The sequence below is a fragment of the Pristiophorus japonicus genome, chromosome 1 (genome assembly GCF_044704955.1).
Source record: "Pristiophorus japonicus isolate sPriJap1 chromosome 1, sPriJap1.hap1, whole genome shotgun sequence".
Taxonomy (NCBI): domain Eukaryota; kingdom Metazoa; phylum Chordata; class Chondrichthyes; family Pristiophoridae; genus Pristiophorus; species Pristiophorus japonicus.
In genome coordinates, this window is record NC_091977.1 from 82,455,645 (window position 1) to 82,470,964 (window position 15,320).

At 40.3% G+C, this 15,320-nt stretch overlaps 1 protein-coding gene across 1 annotated transcript in view; it reads right to left on the bottom strand.

Moving 5' to 3' along the window:
- Positions 1–15,320, bottom strand: part of LOC139273304 (low-density lipoprotein receptor-related protein 1-like) — a gene marked incomplete at its 3' end in the record, with an annotated part of 65,762 nt that overhangs the window by 12,790 nt on the left and 37,652 nt on the right. The window contains 9 exon segments of the mRNA XM_070890419.1: positions 1,231–1,372; positions 3,377–3,516; positions 3,595–3,713; positions 4,392–4,616; positions 5,790–5,961; positions 6,787–6,912; positions 6,998–7,114; positions 13,856–13,978; positions 14,287–14,658. Of these exon segments, the coding sequence (XP_070746520.1) occupies positions 1,231–1,372; positions 3,377–3,516; positions 3,595–3,713; positions 4,392–4,616; positions 5,790–5,961; positions 6,787–6,912; positions 6,998–7,114; positions 13,856–13,978; positions 14,287–14,658 (1,536 nt within the window).

The window sequence follows — 15,320 nt, forward strand, 5'->3', positions numbered from 1 at the left end:
AATGCACCAGCTGTATCCTCAGACATGGAGTCCAAACCCAAAGTATAAAATCAGGAAATATAGTGAACTAAAGATTGGGAAATACAGATGGGATTAAAAGAGAAAACAGAAAAGTCTGCAACACTAAGGAGGAAAGGAATGAGATGCCACACTTGTAAAATTATCTTTCAGGGCCAGAGGAGTTGTTCAGGGGTAATCGCTAATTAGGTTATAAAAACTTCACCAGCTGTAATTTCAGCTGTTTTAGTGCTGAACTAATAAAGTACCACAAGTTCACACCATTAGTGATTTCAGTGCAAACTAATAGCACACCCGGTGAAGTAATACAAGAGCATAACATAAGAGCAGAAGGCAGCCATTTGGCCCCGAGCTTGCTCTGCCATTCAATATCATGGCGGATCTGATCCTGGCCTCCACTCTACTTCCCCACAGCCCTGGACTCCCTTATCTTTCAAAGCTCAATGTATTTAAGGTGATGATAGACAAAGACCTAGCCTCCACAGCTCCGAGGTAGAGAATTCCAAAGATTCACGTCTGAAAAGAAATTCCTCCTGGTTTGTATGGGCAACCCTTATGTATGGTATCAGACAGCAACTTCTACATGTCCCAGTTTGACTGCATGCCAGAAGTTGTATCAGATTTACCCTGTAATAACATGCACCAATCGCCTTGCCAGACAGGAGGTTGCCCAATGGTCAAATCCCAAAACACATCTTTATTCAGCATCTCTTCCCACTCCTTTCCCACAAAGAAAGATGATTTTTCCAGCATAGTGTCTGGCTGAAAGTGATGGTTTTAAAACAAGTAGCCAAATACACTAATTAGCTTCTGTAACATCCCCCACATAGTAAATTAGCCAGTGTTGGAAAGGCCCATTTTATATCTTCCTCTGTTCAAAGACCAAGGGAGACAAGCAGTCATTAAAAAAAAAAAAAACAGGTGAATAAAAAGGAAATCCAAAAACCCAAGACCAAGACCAGAAATGCAGGAGTGTGGTCTTTAAGTCAAGCAGGACAAAAATATTGATGTAGGAATGTAAATGAGGGGGAAGGAAAGAGAACACCGGTTGTACTCACTGCTGTTCTGTATAGTCACTTTACTGTGAAATTTTAAAAAGTGAATCAATTCACAGCTCTCATCTCAAAGGGGAGGACAAGTGATTGACCTATAATACTATACATCAAGTCAAGCTGGACAAGAGCTTCAATATTATCTTGCCAGATTTCTCACCTGATGGTTGTGCCAGCTCATGATAAACAATGACATCGAGAGGTTCATTAAGGTTGGCAACTAAAAGCACCAGATCTGAACCTGTAAATTTGTTGGCTTGGTAGAGAGATTTATTTTCCCCATCTACCCAGAACACACGATCCTGGAATGAGACAAGTGTGTTATAGAAACAAAGTTAAATATGAAATTGCCATACTACTTATACAAGTTTATATATGGTATTTATCCATGACTGGGCCACCACTGGCCAATTAGCAATTTCTATTTACTGACATGCAATTGCTTTCTTGTGCACATCTTCAATCCCATTTAGTCAGTAATTCACAAAGACAGCAATTCTAAGACAAAGTAGTGGGCTACAGCATTGTCTAAAAGTCTTGGATGAATCACTTTCAACCGAGCATTGGCAGGCATCGAGAATGCTGGCTTCAGTCTCCCCAAACCAGTATTCCATTGCCCTGTCTAGTCAGGATAAGGGTTTTTTAATTTGTTTTATAAAAGTCTTCTCCAGCCAACTGGTTGACCTCAAGCTGTGCTCCAATCCCCACATCCACTCAAGATTGCTCATTTACATCTGCAGAATGATCCTCCAGCCCTCATGGCACTGAAGACCTTATTTGTACTTCAGTCAATACTACATAAACTCTCACTGCCCAAAATTCAGTTGCCTGCCATAGCACTGCCTTACCATAAACTCCACCAGATTTGCTTTTATCCCAAAGTTACTGGCCTGCCCTAACTGGCACCCAGTCAGTCCCCAACCCCCAAAGTTAAAGTCCTAGTCTTTCAACTAGTCACTAGCTTTGCAACCTCTTTCAGACTTCCCACAATCAGGGCAAAGTTTTCAGTTGCCTGGATCCTGCTTGCTGGAACTTCCAAACCTTACACATCTACTTTAAAAAAAAAAGCTTCCAGCTCAGTATTTGTATTTCTCTTGCTACTATCCCACATTTTGTATGTTCAAGGTGCTATTATAGAATGAAAGTTGTTGCTTTAGCACAAGCATTTGCAGAGTTAGGCTTCCTGCTGGTTTCCTACTTCGTGCTTTCCAAGCTCCAAGTCAATTGGCTCCTAGCTTCCTTAAAAGTAAAGTAGAGTTGGCAAAAACAGAACCCTGGAAAAAAAAGCTACAAGTACACAACATCTCAGCATGTGAAAAGATAAACATTAGAGTCCATTTATCAGAACTGCAAGGGAAGTCAATGAACCCAAGATCTGATTGAAGAGTAAATATATTAATATTTGACTGACAATGAATACAAGAGAAGCTAAAAAACAAAAAAGTGTACTGGATGTACTCAGTCATCTCCGGTCAAGTGGAGATGCAGTCAGTAGCATCCTCACCTTGGAGTTAGAAGGTTGAGGGTTCAAGTCCCACTCCAGAGACTGGAGAACGATCTAGGCTGGCCCTTTACAATACTGAACTGTCCAAGGAGATATTTGAGGTGCCTTTAAACCAAACTTCCATCAGCTCTCAGGTGGATGCAAAACATCTTATGGCACCATTTGGAAGAGCAGGGTGTCCTAATATTTATCCCTCAAGTCACTACTAACAAGTTACCTGGTTACTATCACATGCTGTTTGGCTGCTGCATTTCCTATATTCCAATAGTAACACTTCAAAATGTACTTAATTGGCTATAAAGTGCTTTGAAACATCAGGTAGCTGTGAAAGGTACTATATAAATGCAAGTCTTTTCCAGGTGAGGAAGATTGCTATAGAAACCATGTAGAGTTATGAATGGGGAAAACTAGGAAACACTGGCTTTAGCCATCTCATTTTATGCAAATTGTACAGCAAAAGTACTCTGAAGTTTGCATTGAGCTTTGTGGAGCTGGCATTGAAGGCCAAGGTAGATGGATATGAGAGAATGGGGGAAGGAAGAGAACAGCCAAAGGTCAGGATCATTCTTTTAGAATGGAATGATCTATTTAAGTTTGGCCTGCCCCACAGAATGTTTCTGCAGTTTTATGTTTGGAGGAAATATATGTATATTGCTTTCACATGGAAAGATTGTGAAGTACAAGGACAGGGAAAGTTGCATGATAATGCAGTCAATTTTCAAATCTGCTAGATCTTCTAAAAGCTGAATACAAGGATTGTGTTTACTTAGCAGCTCTAGACACTACACCCAAGTCAACTTGCCTCAAATATGGTGATTGCAAAAGCATGAGCAAGGAATTCCTTTGACAGCAGTACAGTTCTTCTGTCTTGACCATTTAAGTCAATACTTGACAATGTGTGCAGCTTCAAGTCAACCCAATAGAGGCGGCTTTTCACAAGATCTGTGGACAAAGATGCATGGTTTAAAAAGCAGGAGTGAAAGGTGCGCCTTCTAGTTTTAGGGTTAGCAGTCTGCTTACCAAGCGCAATGGCACATGGCCATTGAATCCCTCTGGTCACAAGCAGTGTACGGTTATAGCCATTCATTCCTGCTTTTTCAATCTTTGCTGGCTCACCAAAGTCTGACCAGTAAAGAAACCTTTAAAAAACCAAGGACGTCAGTCATAACCAAAAAGATACACCTTGAAAATGTAGTGCCTTAAAAATAATGTTTGGAATGATAGTTACATGTAAACAAAATCTATGATTTTGATTTCCATAGTTTGGCAGTGCAGTGTAGCCAGCAGCAAAAAAAGTGCATTCTCAACTGTAATTATCACTTCAGTTTAAGTGAACTAAAATTTAGTTAGCACAGGTCAGTATTAAATGAACATGTGAAAAGTGGATGCCTTTCTCTAATCTGCACTAACATGCGACAAGGTTGTCAGTTACACTATTTAACATTTAAGTTTCCACTTTATTTGGTAGGTTCTAATCCCATTTATCAACTTGATTAGCCACGCAAAAAAAATAAACTGATTGCAGCTCTATTTAGCCCTCCGATCGGAAACATTAGATTACTGCCAGTAGGTAATCATGATTTTAATATCTATCCTTAACAGGGAAGTGCATGCTCTAGGTGAACCAGAACACAGTTCAAAGACATTTCATTCAATACAAGCAGAAGCAGCAAATATTAAGATTGAAGACAGAAGAATTAAGAAAGTGAGTACAAGTGAGCTGCAAGCCAGTATGGTTGCTTGATGCCCCAAAACAAGCAAGTTTTGAATATATTTAAATATAGTGCAACATCTCAATTACAAAAACAACTCTGTACCCTGCTAAAGGATCAAGAGCTACAGAAGCTGGTTCACTCAGGTCAGTATGGAAGAGGATTTTTCTTTTGGTTCCATCAAAGTTAGCGACAGATATGGTTCTAGTGCCACGATCAGTCCAGTAAAAGTGTTTGTAGATCCAATCCACAGCAATTCCCACAGGGATTCCTAGATTTTTGACAATGTTGGATTTCCAAACTGAGTTCTCACGTTTATCCATGGACACACTGAAGAAGAAGAAGTAGTAGTCAGTGCTTACTACAAGTTTGCAGATTACAATTTAAATAGAATGTTACTAAATTTCATCCAATTTATTTTCAGGAGCATCCAATAAATAGCTGGAAGACAGAAAAAGAGAGAGACAGACACCATTTGGCCCATCTCATTGGAATGTTAAGTGGTATTAAATATCCAGCCTATTAAACTCAGGTTAGACCAAAAGTTCTACAAGTCAGCACTTCAGGGATGCAGTAGAACATGATTAAAAGATTAAGTGTTCAGTATGTGAACCTGTATTGGTGGATTGAATGAAAGAGCATTGGTTTTCCCTATGCAGCCAAATATTGAAGTGAATCTTATGGCATGTGCAATTTTGCACACCAAAGTGCATTAAGAGGCCAAATGCAGCACCAAACTAGGTACTGGGTTGCTTCAATTATGAAACCCATTTGATATTGAAGTGTTTATGCCAGGATCAATTTGGAGGGTACTCACCCAAATCAGACCACATGTTGATACAAGTCAGAAGGTTAGAGGCAATCAGCATTTAAAAATTGTGATTTAAATATTGAAACTTTTTGTTAAAGTGACAACTGTGTTGTTGGACCAGTTTGTCAATGCAGACTAAACAAGGTTTGACAATAGAAGCTTTGTTATAATGGATATTGTATTGCTGGCTTCTGGATAGGTCCTCTGCATGGTAGTTTAAAAAAGTACACGCTGATGCTGATAGTGAACCATTAATTCCCTTTTAATAAAAATGTAAATCCTCCACAATGCCAGTTTACAATCCAGTGGTGGACTTTAGGTTTGTGAATAGAAAATTTCTGTACTGAGTAATGACATTAATAGTGGGTGTCCTGAAGCTTTTTCCCTAGAATTGTACAATCAGATGTAAGGTGATTGAAGTTTGGAGATTTGAGAACTTAATGCTCTACAAATGACTTCTTGAACTATGCATCCTGCACCAAATAGAGTAGCTCAACCAGATCTGAAGAATGCATCAATAGATTTGGATACAGAATCATTAAAAGTCTACTTCTGGATACAATATAGTTTGTAAGCATCTCAGTTGGACATTGCGCAAGTCAGTGCCTGGATTAAGCTCAAAGCAGTCAAGTGGAGTCTTAAAGCTTGCCAATTATGTATTTGTTACAGTACAGAGTAAAGAATTTGCATACCTAAAAATTGCTCGCTGTCCCAAATCAATCCAGAAGATCCTCTGCGCTGCAACATCCACATCAAGTGCGACAGCATTTCTCAGCTGCAAAACTACTTGGGTGTATTCCATTTGGCGTAATCCAATTTTCCTAATATCGTGGCGATTAGTGAAGACCAAATAGGGCTCTTCTCCTATTAGAAAAATAGAGAAGCACAAATAATAATTAAACCACCAAATAGTGCTTTACTTCTCCATTCCTCAAGTGACTCTTGCTGAATCATTCCACAGGCAGCAGCAGCCCTTCACTACCTTATGACAATTCTTCATGTGGTAACTGTTCAAGGAAATCACAGCTAAACTTTCTGGTGACTGAACAATTAGAAGCAGTAACCAGACAGATTTGCCTCCCTCTTAAGACATTCCACAAATTAAAAACAAACATGTGGGATAGGAACATTTGGGCAACAAGTGTAGACAAAGCAGCAGAGGATATATGCAGGGATTTCCAGGGACAGTTCAGTGATAACTAGATGCAGTGATTGGTTTCAAATATTTTCTATGGTTGCTTTGTGCACAAAGTGTTTAAATGCTCTCTAGTAAGCATTCTTCCATCTTCATTAACATAAATGCAAGAGCCAGTGTCCAAAAATGCACCGAGTGTTGGCACCAATGGTCTTGATAGTTGCAACATATGCCATTCAGTTGCTCAAATTGTGCACAAAGCAGACAAATGAGACTTGAAGGACATCACATTAGTAATTGCAGATCTAGCAGTGATTCATGAATATCTTATGCAAGACAGTTGGATTGTTGAACAATGAAATTGCAATACAGACAATGGCATCACATGGGCAAGTCCTGGCTTACCATGATCCTTAAATAGTAAAGATTGGATTTTATTTTACTTTCCTTCTAAATGGAAGGAGATTAGAACCAAACAGGACTCAAAGTTTAACAATGTGTTACATACAAGTCCAAAAGCATTGTACTAGTTTTTGAATAAAGTTTCTACTTACCTATTGCCTTGCAAACTCCAGTCACTGGATCCATGTGATATCCTTTGTGACATTCACATTCATAGCTTCCTATTATGTTGATACAAATTTGACTGCAGGTGCCAGGATTTTGACATTCATCAATATCTGCAGATTAGCCAACATGCCTTCAGTTTTGTTAAACTATTATATACACTTTTTAAATAAATATAAAAAAAGTTACCAAATTTACCTCTACAGATTTTATCAACCAACTCAAAACCAGCAAGGCATCCACACTTGTAACCAATAACAAGATCCTGGCAGATATGCAAGCAGCCACCATTGTTCACCAGGCATTCATTCAAGTCTGAGAATTATAAAAAAAAAAGTCATTTTAGTAGTCTCAGGATAATTACTCAAAAAAAGGAACTAGCTTAAATTAGCTGAACTGATTTCAACAGGAAGCTGCAGAGATCCTGGAGATGCCTAGCCAATAACTGGAATATTGTAAATACACTTTTGTAAAAAACCTTAAGGTGAAGCCATTTAAAAGCAATGTACCATGACAATTGCTAGATTTGTAATGAATCTAAAATTCAGACAGACCAAGCAACAAATGGTCATTTAATTTACATAGGAAACATTAAGTATTCAGCAGTTCAGCCTCTGAATCCAAACTCAGACCCCAATATGAATCAAACCAGCTGCTTCAGATACAAAAGACAGTGGAGCAAGAGTGAACTTTACACTTTGGTTGCAAAATTCCAGTTTTTAAAATCTGCCATGAACCAGTGCAATCAGGCAGTATTTTAAAATGTTCCTTGATATATTTAAGAGTGGTAACTTAGTAAAGTTTAACTAATACAGCTGAAAATGCATTTTAAACAACCTGCAAGTAACCAGATTGCAAGTTACTGAAATACATCAAATTATTTTCTACTTAACTTGGGTGCAGTAGTCAGTTCCTTAGTAATTTTTTTTTTATAAACACTAACCATTAGTGTGCAAGGATTACAATAAAGTCTTACATGGGTTTCTAGCTCAGCAGTTTGTCCAAGTTGATGACACTGGAGGATTCCAATCACAGATAAAAGGAATTGTACTGAGTTACAAGGGCATAACAGGCCTTGAAAAACAGGCACCTGGAGATTTTTTTTAAACTGTTGGAGGTGTGATCTCCTGGGAAGGGGAGGATTTTTTTCATTGAGCGTTGAGACAAAGAACTCACTATCATTGGGCACCCTGGTTTGGTAAGAGCCCTCATTAGGTTAGACAGTCCTGTCCCTCTTCTACCCTACCTACACCCCCCCCCCCCTCAAAGAAACATACCTAGAGGGCTTTTCAGGGACAGTGCAGAGAAGAGTTGTTCATGCCGCCAGCCCAATACTAGCCATGTGTCACAGACGTATGTCTATCCTGATTGTGTAGTGTGACTACCACTGCTTAAAACACCAACTCCCATAATGGCCTATGACCCTAAAACCCTTCGGGTAATGTGTGTGAGCCAAAATCTTCTTATCCTTAAACCAAAAAGGAGTCTAATTTGAGCCTCCGAATACCTGTAAAGCAAAATTAGTAGAAATACCCAATGGTGATTAATTCAACCTGGGGATGTTGACAGCTGAGGGCAGAACCATTTCCTAGCAATGTTTTTAAAACTAGGAAAAGGCAGGCTTGCTAGATATTGCCACAGGAGTGACAGACACAGACACACAGGCTAGTTCCTCCAAATTTAAAGTGATGGGAAAGCTATTGGAGAAATCACCAAGATCCAAATGGTTTCCACCCAAGGATATTAAAAGATGGTGTTAAGTCATGATCTTCCAAAATGTGATTCAGGAATTAGAAAATTGTATAGTGGTGGCATTGACAAGGAAAAAACACCTAAACTAGGAAATTATAGGCCTATTAGTTCAATGCCAATTGTGGCAAAGCTATTGCAATCTGTTAGTAAGGAACAGATTGCCATGAGAATTTGGACAAATACAAGTGGATCAGAGAGCCAGCATGGATTTGTAAAGAGCAAGTCATGTCCAATGGCCTAGTTTTAAAAAAATTGAGGCAACCAATGTGGTAGAAAGGGGTGTCTATGAATTAGTTATATGGACTTCTAGAAGGTTTAAAAAAAAATGGGCACATGGATTAGAGGCAACTAGGAGGGAGTGGTGAGGTCATCTGTTTTGGATCAAAGAAAAATAGATCACAGCATTTTTTTTTTTTTTTTAAATGGCAAGCTAGGCACTGGAGGAGCAGAGATTTACGTGTCCAAGTACAGAAATCAAAAAGGTAATGGACATATACAACAAAAATTTTTTAAAAAAAGGACTGGAATACAAATGAATGGAAGTTATGTTACAGCTGCACAGTTCTGGGGACTGTACCTCAGGAAGGATAATTGGCCCTTTGAGAGCATGCAGTGCAGTCACATGATACTGGGACTAAGGGTTAAATTATGTGGACAGGTTAGACTCTTATTCCCTTCAATATGAAAAATTGGGGTGGTTGGGTGAAGTGAAGAAAATGAATAAAACTTCATCCCCACAAAACATTGATAAGTTGGCATGGGTTTAAAAAGCCAGTCATCTTTGACAACTGACAAATGCATGTCCTGCCTTCAAATCTTTGCCTAAAAAAAAAAACTTACCCATCTAGTGACCATGTCCCAATTTACAGGTTATTGTTGCTAGATAAGAGATTGTCCCTTTAGCGTGAGTTATTTGCATCATAGTAGTGAATTATAAGCCAAAACACTAGCATCTATAGCCCCAATTCTCCACTTACTACATTCAGAGGGCTCATCACTTCGATCTATGCAGTCCAGCCAATGGTTACATACTTTGGTTATGTCTATGCATTCTCCACTTTGACATCTGAAGTGAGTTGGCATTGCACATAATGTACCTGCAGAGGAATGAAAGTTATCTTGTTTTTACTGTTGCTAGCTATGTTTTGCCATAGGACCTACATGATCCAGTACAGTGAAGGCACTAGAATGTGGAGTTTGTTTGCTGCCATTATCCTTGGAGGCCCCACCTCAGATCAGTCTAGGTACAAATCATTGGATTCCTGCTGACTACAAACTGACTTGAGGCAAGCCATTTGAAGTGTTAGCTGTGGCCCAGTTGGTAGCACACTTGCCTCAGTCAGAAGCTTGTGGGTTCAAGTCCCACTCCAGAGACTGGATCACAAAAATCTAGGCTGACATGCCAATGCAATACTGAGCAAGTGCTGCACTGTTGAAAGTGCTGCCTTTTGGAAGAGGCCCCCCAACTGCCTTCAGGTGGTCAGAGATCACTAATTCAAATGAGAATAGGAACATTATCTCCAGTGTGTTGGCCAATATTTATCCCTAATCTGTCACAGATTAACTGGTCATCACATTGCTGTGAGAAAATTGGCAGCCTTTGACATAACTGAATCAGTACTTGTTTGGCTGAAAGTGCTTGGAGACATCCAGATTGTGAAGGGCACAATATAAATGCAATGGTGTGTTATTAAAAAATTGGCTGCCTATTACAGTACACATTTGACAGCTGGATTGGTGGAATAATTTTGAACCCTTCAAAGGCTGCTTTATAGTGCATTGTTAATGCCTTTCCAAGAATTTAAAGCATTATACCATGGCTGCATAGCCTTATAGAAACATAGAAACATAGAAAATAGGTGCAGGAGCAGGCCATTCAGCCCTTCTAGCCTGCACCGCCATTCAATGAGTTCATGGCTGAACATGAAACTTCAGTACCCCCTTCCTGCTTTCTCGCCATAACCCTTGATCCCCCGAGTAGTAAGGACTTCATCTAACTCCCTTTTGAATATATTTAGTGAATTGGCTTCAACTACTTTCTGTGGTAGAGAATTCCACAGGTTCACCACTCTGGGTGAAGAAGTTTCTCCTCATCTCGGTCCTAAATGGCTTACCCCTTATCCTCAGACTGTGACCCCTGGTTCTGGACTTCCCCAACATTGGGAACATTCTTTCTGCATCTAACCTGTCTAAACCCGTCAGAATTTTAAACGTTTCTATGAGGTCCCCTCTCATTCTTCTGAACTCCAGTGAATACAATCCCAATTGATCCAATCTTTCTTGATAGGTCAGTCCCGCCATCCCGGGAATCAGTCTGGTGAACCTTCGCTGCACTCCCTCAATAGCAAGAATGTCCCTCAAGTTAGGAGACCAAAACTGTACACAATACTCCAGGTGTGGCCTCACCAAGGCCCTGTACAACTGTAGCAACACCTCCCTGCCCCTGTATTCAAATCCCCTTGCTATGAAGGCCAACATGCCATTTGCTTTCTTAACCGCCTGCTGTACCTGCATGCCAACCTTCAATGACTGATGTACCATGACACCCAGGTCTCGTTGCACCTTCCCTTTTCCTAATCTGTCACCATTCAGATAATAGTCTGTCTCTCTGTTTTTACCACCAAAGTGGATAACCTCACATTTATCCACATTATACTTCATCTGCCATGCATTTGCCCACTCACCTAACCTATCCAAGTCACTCTGCAGCCTAATAGCATCCTCCTCGCAGCTCACACTGCCACCCAACTTAGTATCATCCGCAAATTTGGAGATACTGCATTTAATCTCCTCGTCTAAATCATTAATGTACAATGTAAACAGCTGGGGCCCCAGCACAGAACCTTGCGGCACTCCACTAGTCACTGCCTGCCATTCTGAAAAGTACCCGTTTACTCCTACTCTTTGCTTCCTGTCTGACAACCAGTTCTCAATCCACGTCAGCACACTACCCCCAATCCCATGTGCTTTAACTTTGCACATTAATCTCTTGTGTGGGACCTTGTCGAAAGCCTTCTGAAAGTCCAAATATACCACATCAACTGGTTCTCCCTTGTCCACTTTACTGGAAACATCCTCAAAAAATTCCAGAAGATTTGTCAAGCATGATTTCCCTTTCACAAATCCATGCTGACTTGGACCTATCATGTCACCATTTTCCAGATGCACTGCTATGACATCCTTAATAATTGATTCCATCACTTTACCCACTACTGAGGTCAGGCTGACCGGTCTATAATTCCCTGTTTTCTCTCCCTCCTTTTTTAAAAAGTGGGGTTACATTGGCTACCCTCCACTCCATGGCTACCCTCCACTCCATAGGAACTGATCCAGAGTCAATGGAATGTTGGAAAATGACTGTCAATGCATCCGCTATTTCCAAGGCCACCTCCTTAAGTACTCTAGGATGCAGTCCATCAGGCCCTGGGGATTTATCGGCCTTCAATCCCATCAATTTCCCCAACACAATTTCCCGACTAATAAAGACTTCCCTCAGTTCCTCTTCCTTACTAGACCCCCTGACCCCTTTTATATCCGGAAGGTTGTTTGTATCCTCCTTAGTGCCTTGTATCCTTGACCACCTGATCAGGCAATTGTAGCTTAGTGCTTAGAAATGTCATACAAGTAAATTGTACCTCCCATTTCCAATGCTCCAATCCCCAGAAATCTCTTACATCTTGATTAAGTCCCACAATACCCCTACCTTAAGGGATAGGACCAATAGGGCACAAACATGTACAAGGTGCACAATTAGTCTAGTCATAACTTGCTCAATCATATCAAGCACTACCAAGCCTCATTCCTCTGCTAAAGCCAGTCCAGATCCTCCTGGGAATGGAAAGATAACCCTTTCTTCTGGAATCAGCAATTTCAAACCCCCTCCTGATCTTCCATCCTCATTGGAGGGGGCATGTGATTTGACAATTTAGCCAGCTGCCTCTGCTCATAGGCAGTCCCTCAAAATTGAGGAAGACTTGCTTCCATTTAAAGAGAGTTTGGGTGGCTGTACAGGAGGTCACAGGTGGGACAGTTGAAGGAAAGGGTGGGTGGAAGTCTGGTTTGCTGCCACTCTGGTTTTGGTTTCTGCATGCTCTATGAGACACTAGATGCTCAGTGCCCTCCCAGAAGCTCTTCCTCCACTTAGGAATACCTGGCCCAAGACTGCCCTAGGTGCCAGTAAGGATGTTGCACCTCAATGAGGCTTTGAGGGGGTCTTTGAGACGTTTCTTCTGTCCACTTGGGGCTTACTTGCCATGTAGGAATGCATTTGCTTTGGGAGTCTTGTCAGGCATGCAGACAATGTGGCCCACCCAAGAGAGCTGGTCAAGTGTGGTCAGTGCTTCAATGCTGGCCTGAATGAGTTGGTTCGTCTATCCTCCCAGTGGATTTGCAGGATCTTGGAGGCAGTGCTGGTGGTACCTCCAGTGCTTTGAGGGGTCTACTGTATGTCTGTCTGCTACTTCCCCACCAAGTCAAGGGAGGGTCAATGAGGAGAGAGTTTTGTGTGTATATTTGTTTTATCGCCCAGACTGTTTGGGGGTCTATAGTACACTCGTGTAATCACCCTTTTTTGTTCAATTCAACCCATATGGCCACATTTGATGACCCTGCTAATGTATCATTCCTCCTCACAGCTGTAATTGTTTCTTTAAAATCAATACTGCAACCCCCTCCTTACTGTCTGAAAGCCTTGTAACCAGGAATGTTGAGCTTCTTTCAACCATCTCAGTAATAACTACAATATCATACTCCAAGTGCTTCAGTGCTCTCAGCCCATCTGCCTTATTTCCTAGATGCCTTGCATTGAAGCACTGCCGAACTCCCTTGTCTATTTTCCAGCCTTTGTTTCCTCTGCCTTTCCAAATTCACATTCTAATTTTCTGCTTTCCAATTCTAGCTTTGCTGCTCTGATTCTACTCTGGTTCCCTCCCTTCTCCCCCCAGCTAGTTTAAATACTTCCCAAACAGAACTAGCAACCACCCCACTGGCTTCCACCTCCCACAGTGACCAAACCATCCAACTTCTATCATAGCCCAGCTTGGTCAGAAAAGCATCGTGATGCACAAACAGTATATTGCCATTACCAATTTTAGTAATGCACATTTTCACCCAAAGATCATGCAACAGCACATGATATTCTAGTAAGCTGGTGCACAATAGTAATGACTATTTGCTCTGGATCACAACCACCCAATTGCTAGATGAATGTAAAGAAACAATGGTTTGAAGGGCATGTAAAGTCTACTTCCAGAAATGGCCAGTGAAGTCTTAAATACCTAAAATTTAAGGGTTACATATTCTTACCATTTTTACAGGCAATTTCATCACTTCCATCACGGCAATCCCTATATCCATTACATTTTCCAGCTTTGGGGATACAGGAACCATCAGCACATCGGAAATGATCTGGTCGACAAGTTAGAGGAGCTTTTAAAAAAAAAAACAACCTTAGTGATTAATATGCAAACAGAATATTTAAGTGATTCACAACTCAAGCTTAGAAAGTCGTATATCAGGAAGGAATAAATGCTAATTATTTTGATTGGGACAATATTTTCTTCAACAAAACCAGTCTTTTCAGTGAAGCTTTGGAAGCCAGTGTGCATGGATAGTTCAGATTTTGTTGAAAACATTTCCCACTAAATGATATTGCTAATCAACTTTACATCAAGTGATTGCAGTTGGCACAATAGGGGTTTAAGATTTGTGGAAAGCTAAAAATGGGTTTTACTTACGACAGTTGATTTCATCACTTCCATCTTTACAATCACTATCTCCATCACAGTACCACTGGCGCTGGATGCATTCACCTGAATGACACTGAATCTCATTGGAGGAACAGGTTGCAGATGGTGCAGGAGTATGCCCACAGTGTTCTACAGATTCATCAGACTTATCAGTACAGTCAATATTGTTGTCACACACCCAACTTGAAGGAATACACTCCAAATTATGGCACTGGAACTCATGTGAGCCACAACGAGAGAGAATACACCCTTTTTCATCACTTCCATCACCACAATCATCTTCACCATTACAAACAAAGGACTTGGAAATACATCTGCCACTGGAGCAAGTAAATTCCAGAATACTGCAAGTAAAAGTGCCTGAAAAACAAAACAATTTCTAAAGTTCTGCTTCAGCAAGATTTCAATAATCAAAATAGAAGTCAATACATGTCCAAAATGGCCTAATATTGCTTCATTACATATATTACTACACAATGTTAACATCTTGCATAAAGAAATCTCCTCATTTCCGTACCCTTGGAGAAATTTAAGATTAGCATTCAGCACTTTAATACTGCAATAAAATGTTAGCAATATTAACATTTCAGTATCAAATAAGGTTTGAATGCAAAAAGCACTTGTATAAACTTGCATGAAGCAAGGTGCTTTTCTTTACAAATGGGAGAGAAGATATGAATGCCAAGGGACAAGTAAATAAGCAGCTTGATTCAAGACATTTAAAAAAAAGTTTATTTTAAAAAGTGGCAAGGTAGAGAGTTTGAGTGTAGGGCTGAAATAAGCAATGGTATTAGCACTAAGAGGGAAGTGCACGAGGTTAGAAAAGTCCATAACAGAAGCCCATGTTCATACATTGGCAGAGTTAGATGGAGATATTTTATGCATGTTCTAAGACTAACCATTTCCAAATGACCCAATTTTGAGTTTTCATGAGACAAATGGTACCTTTGGTAAGGTAAATGTACAGTTGTCAGTATAAATTAGAAATGCAGATCAATCCTTTGTACCCAAGGCTTCAGCCA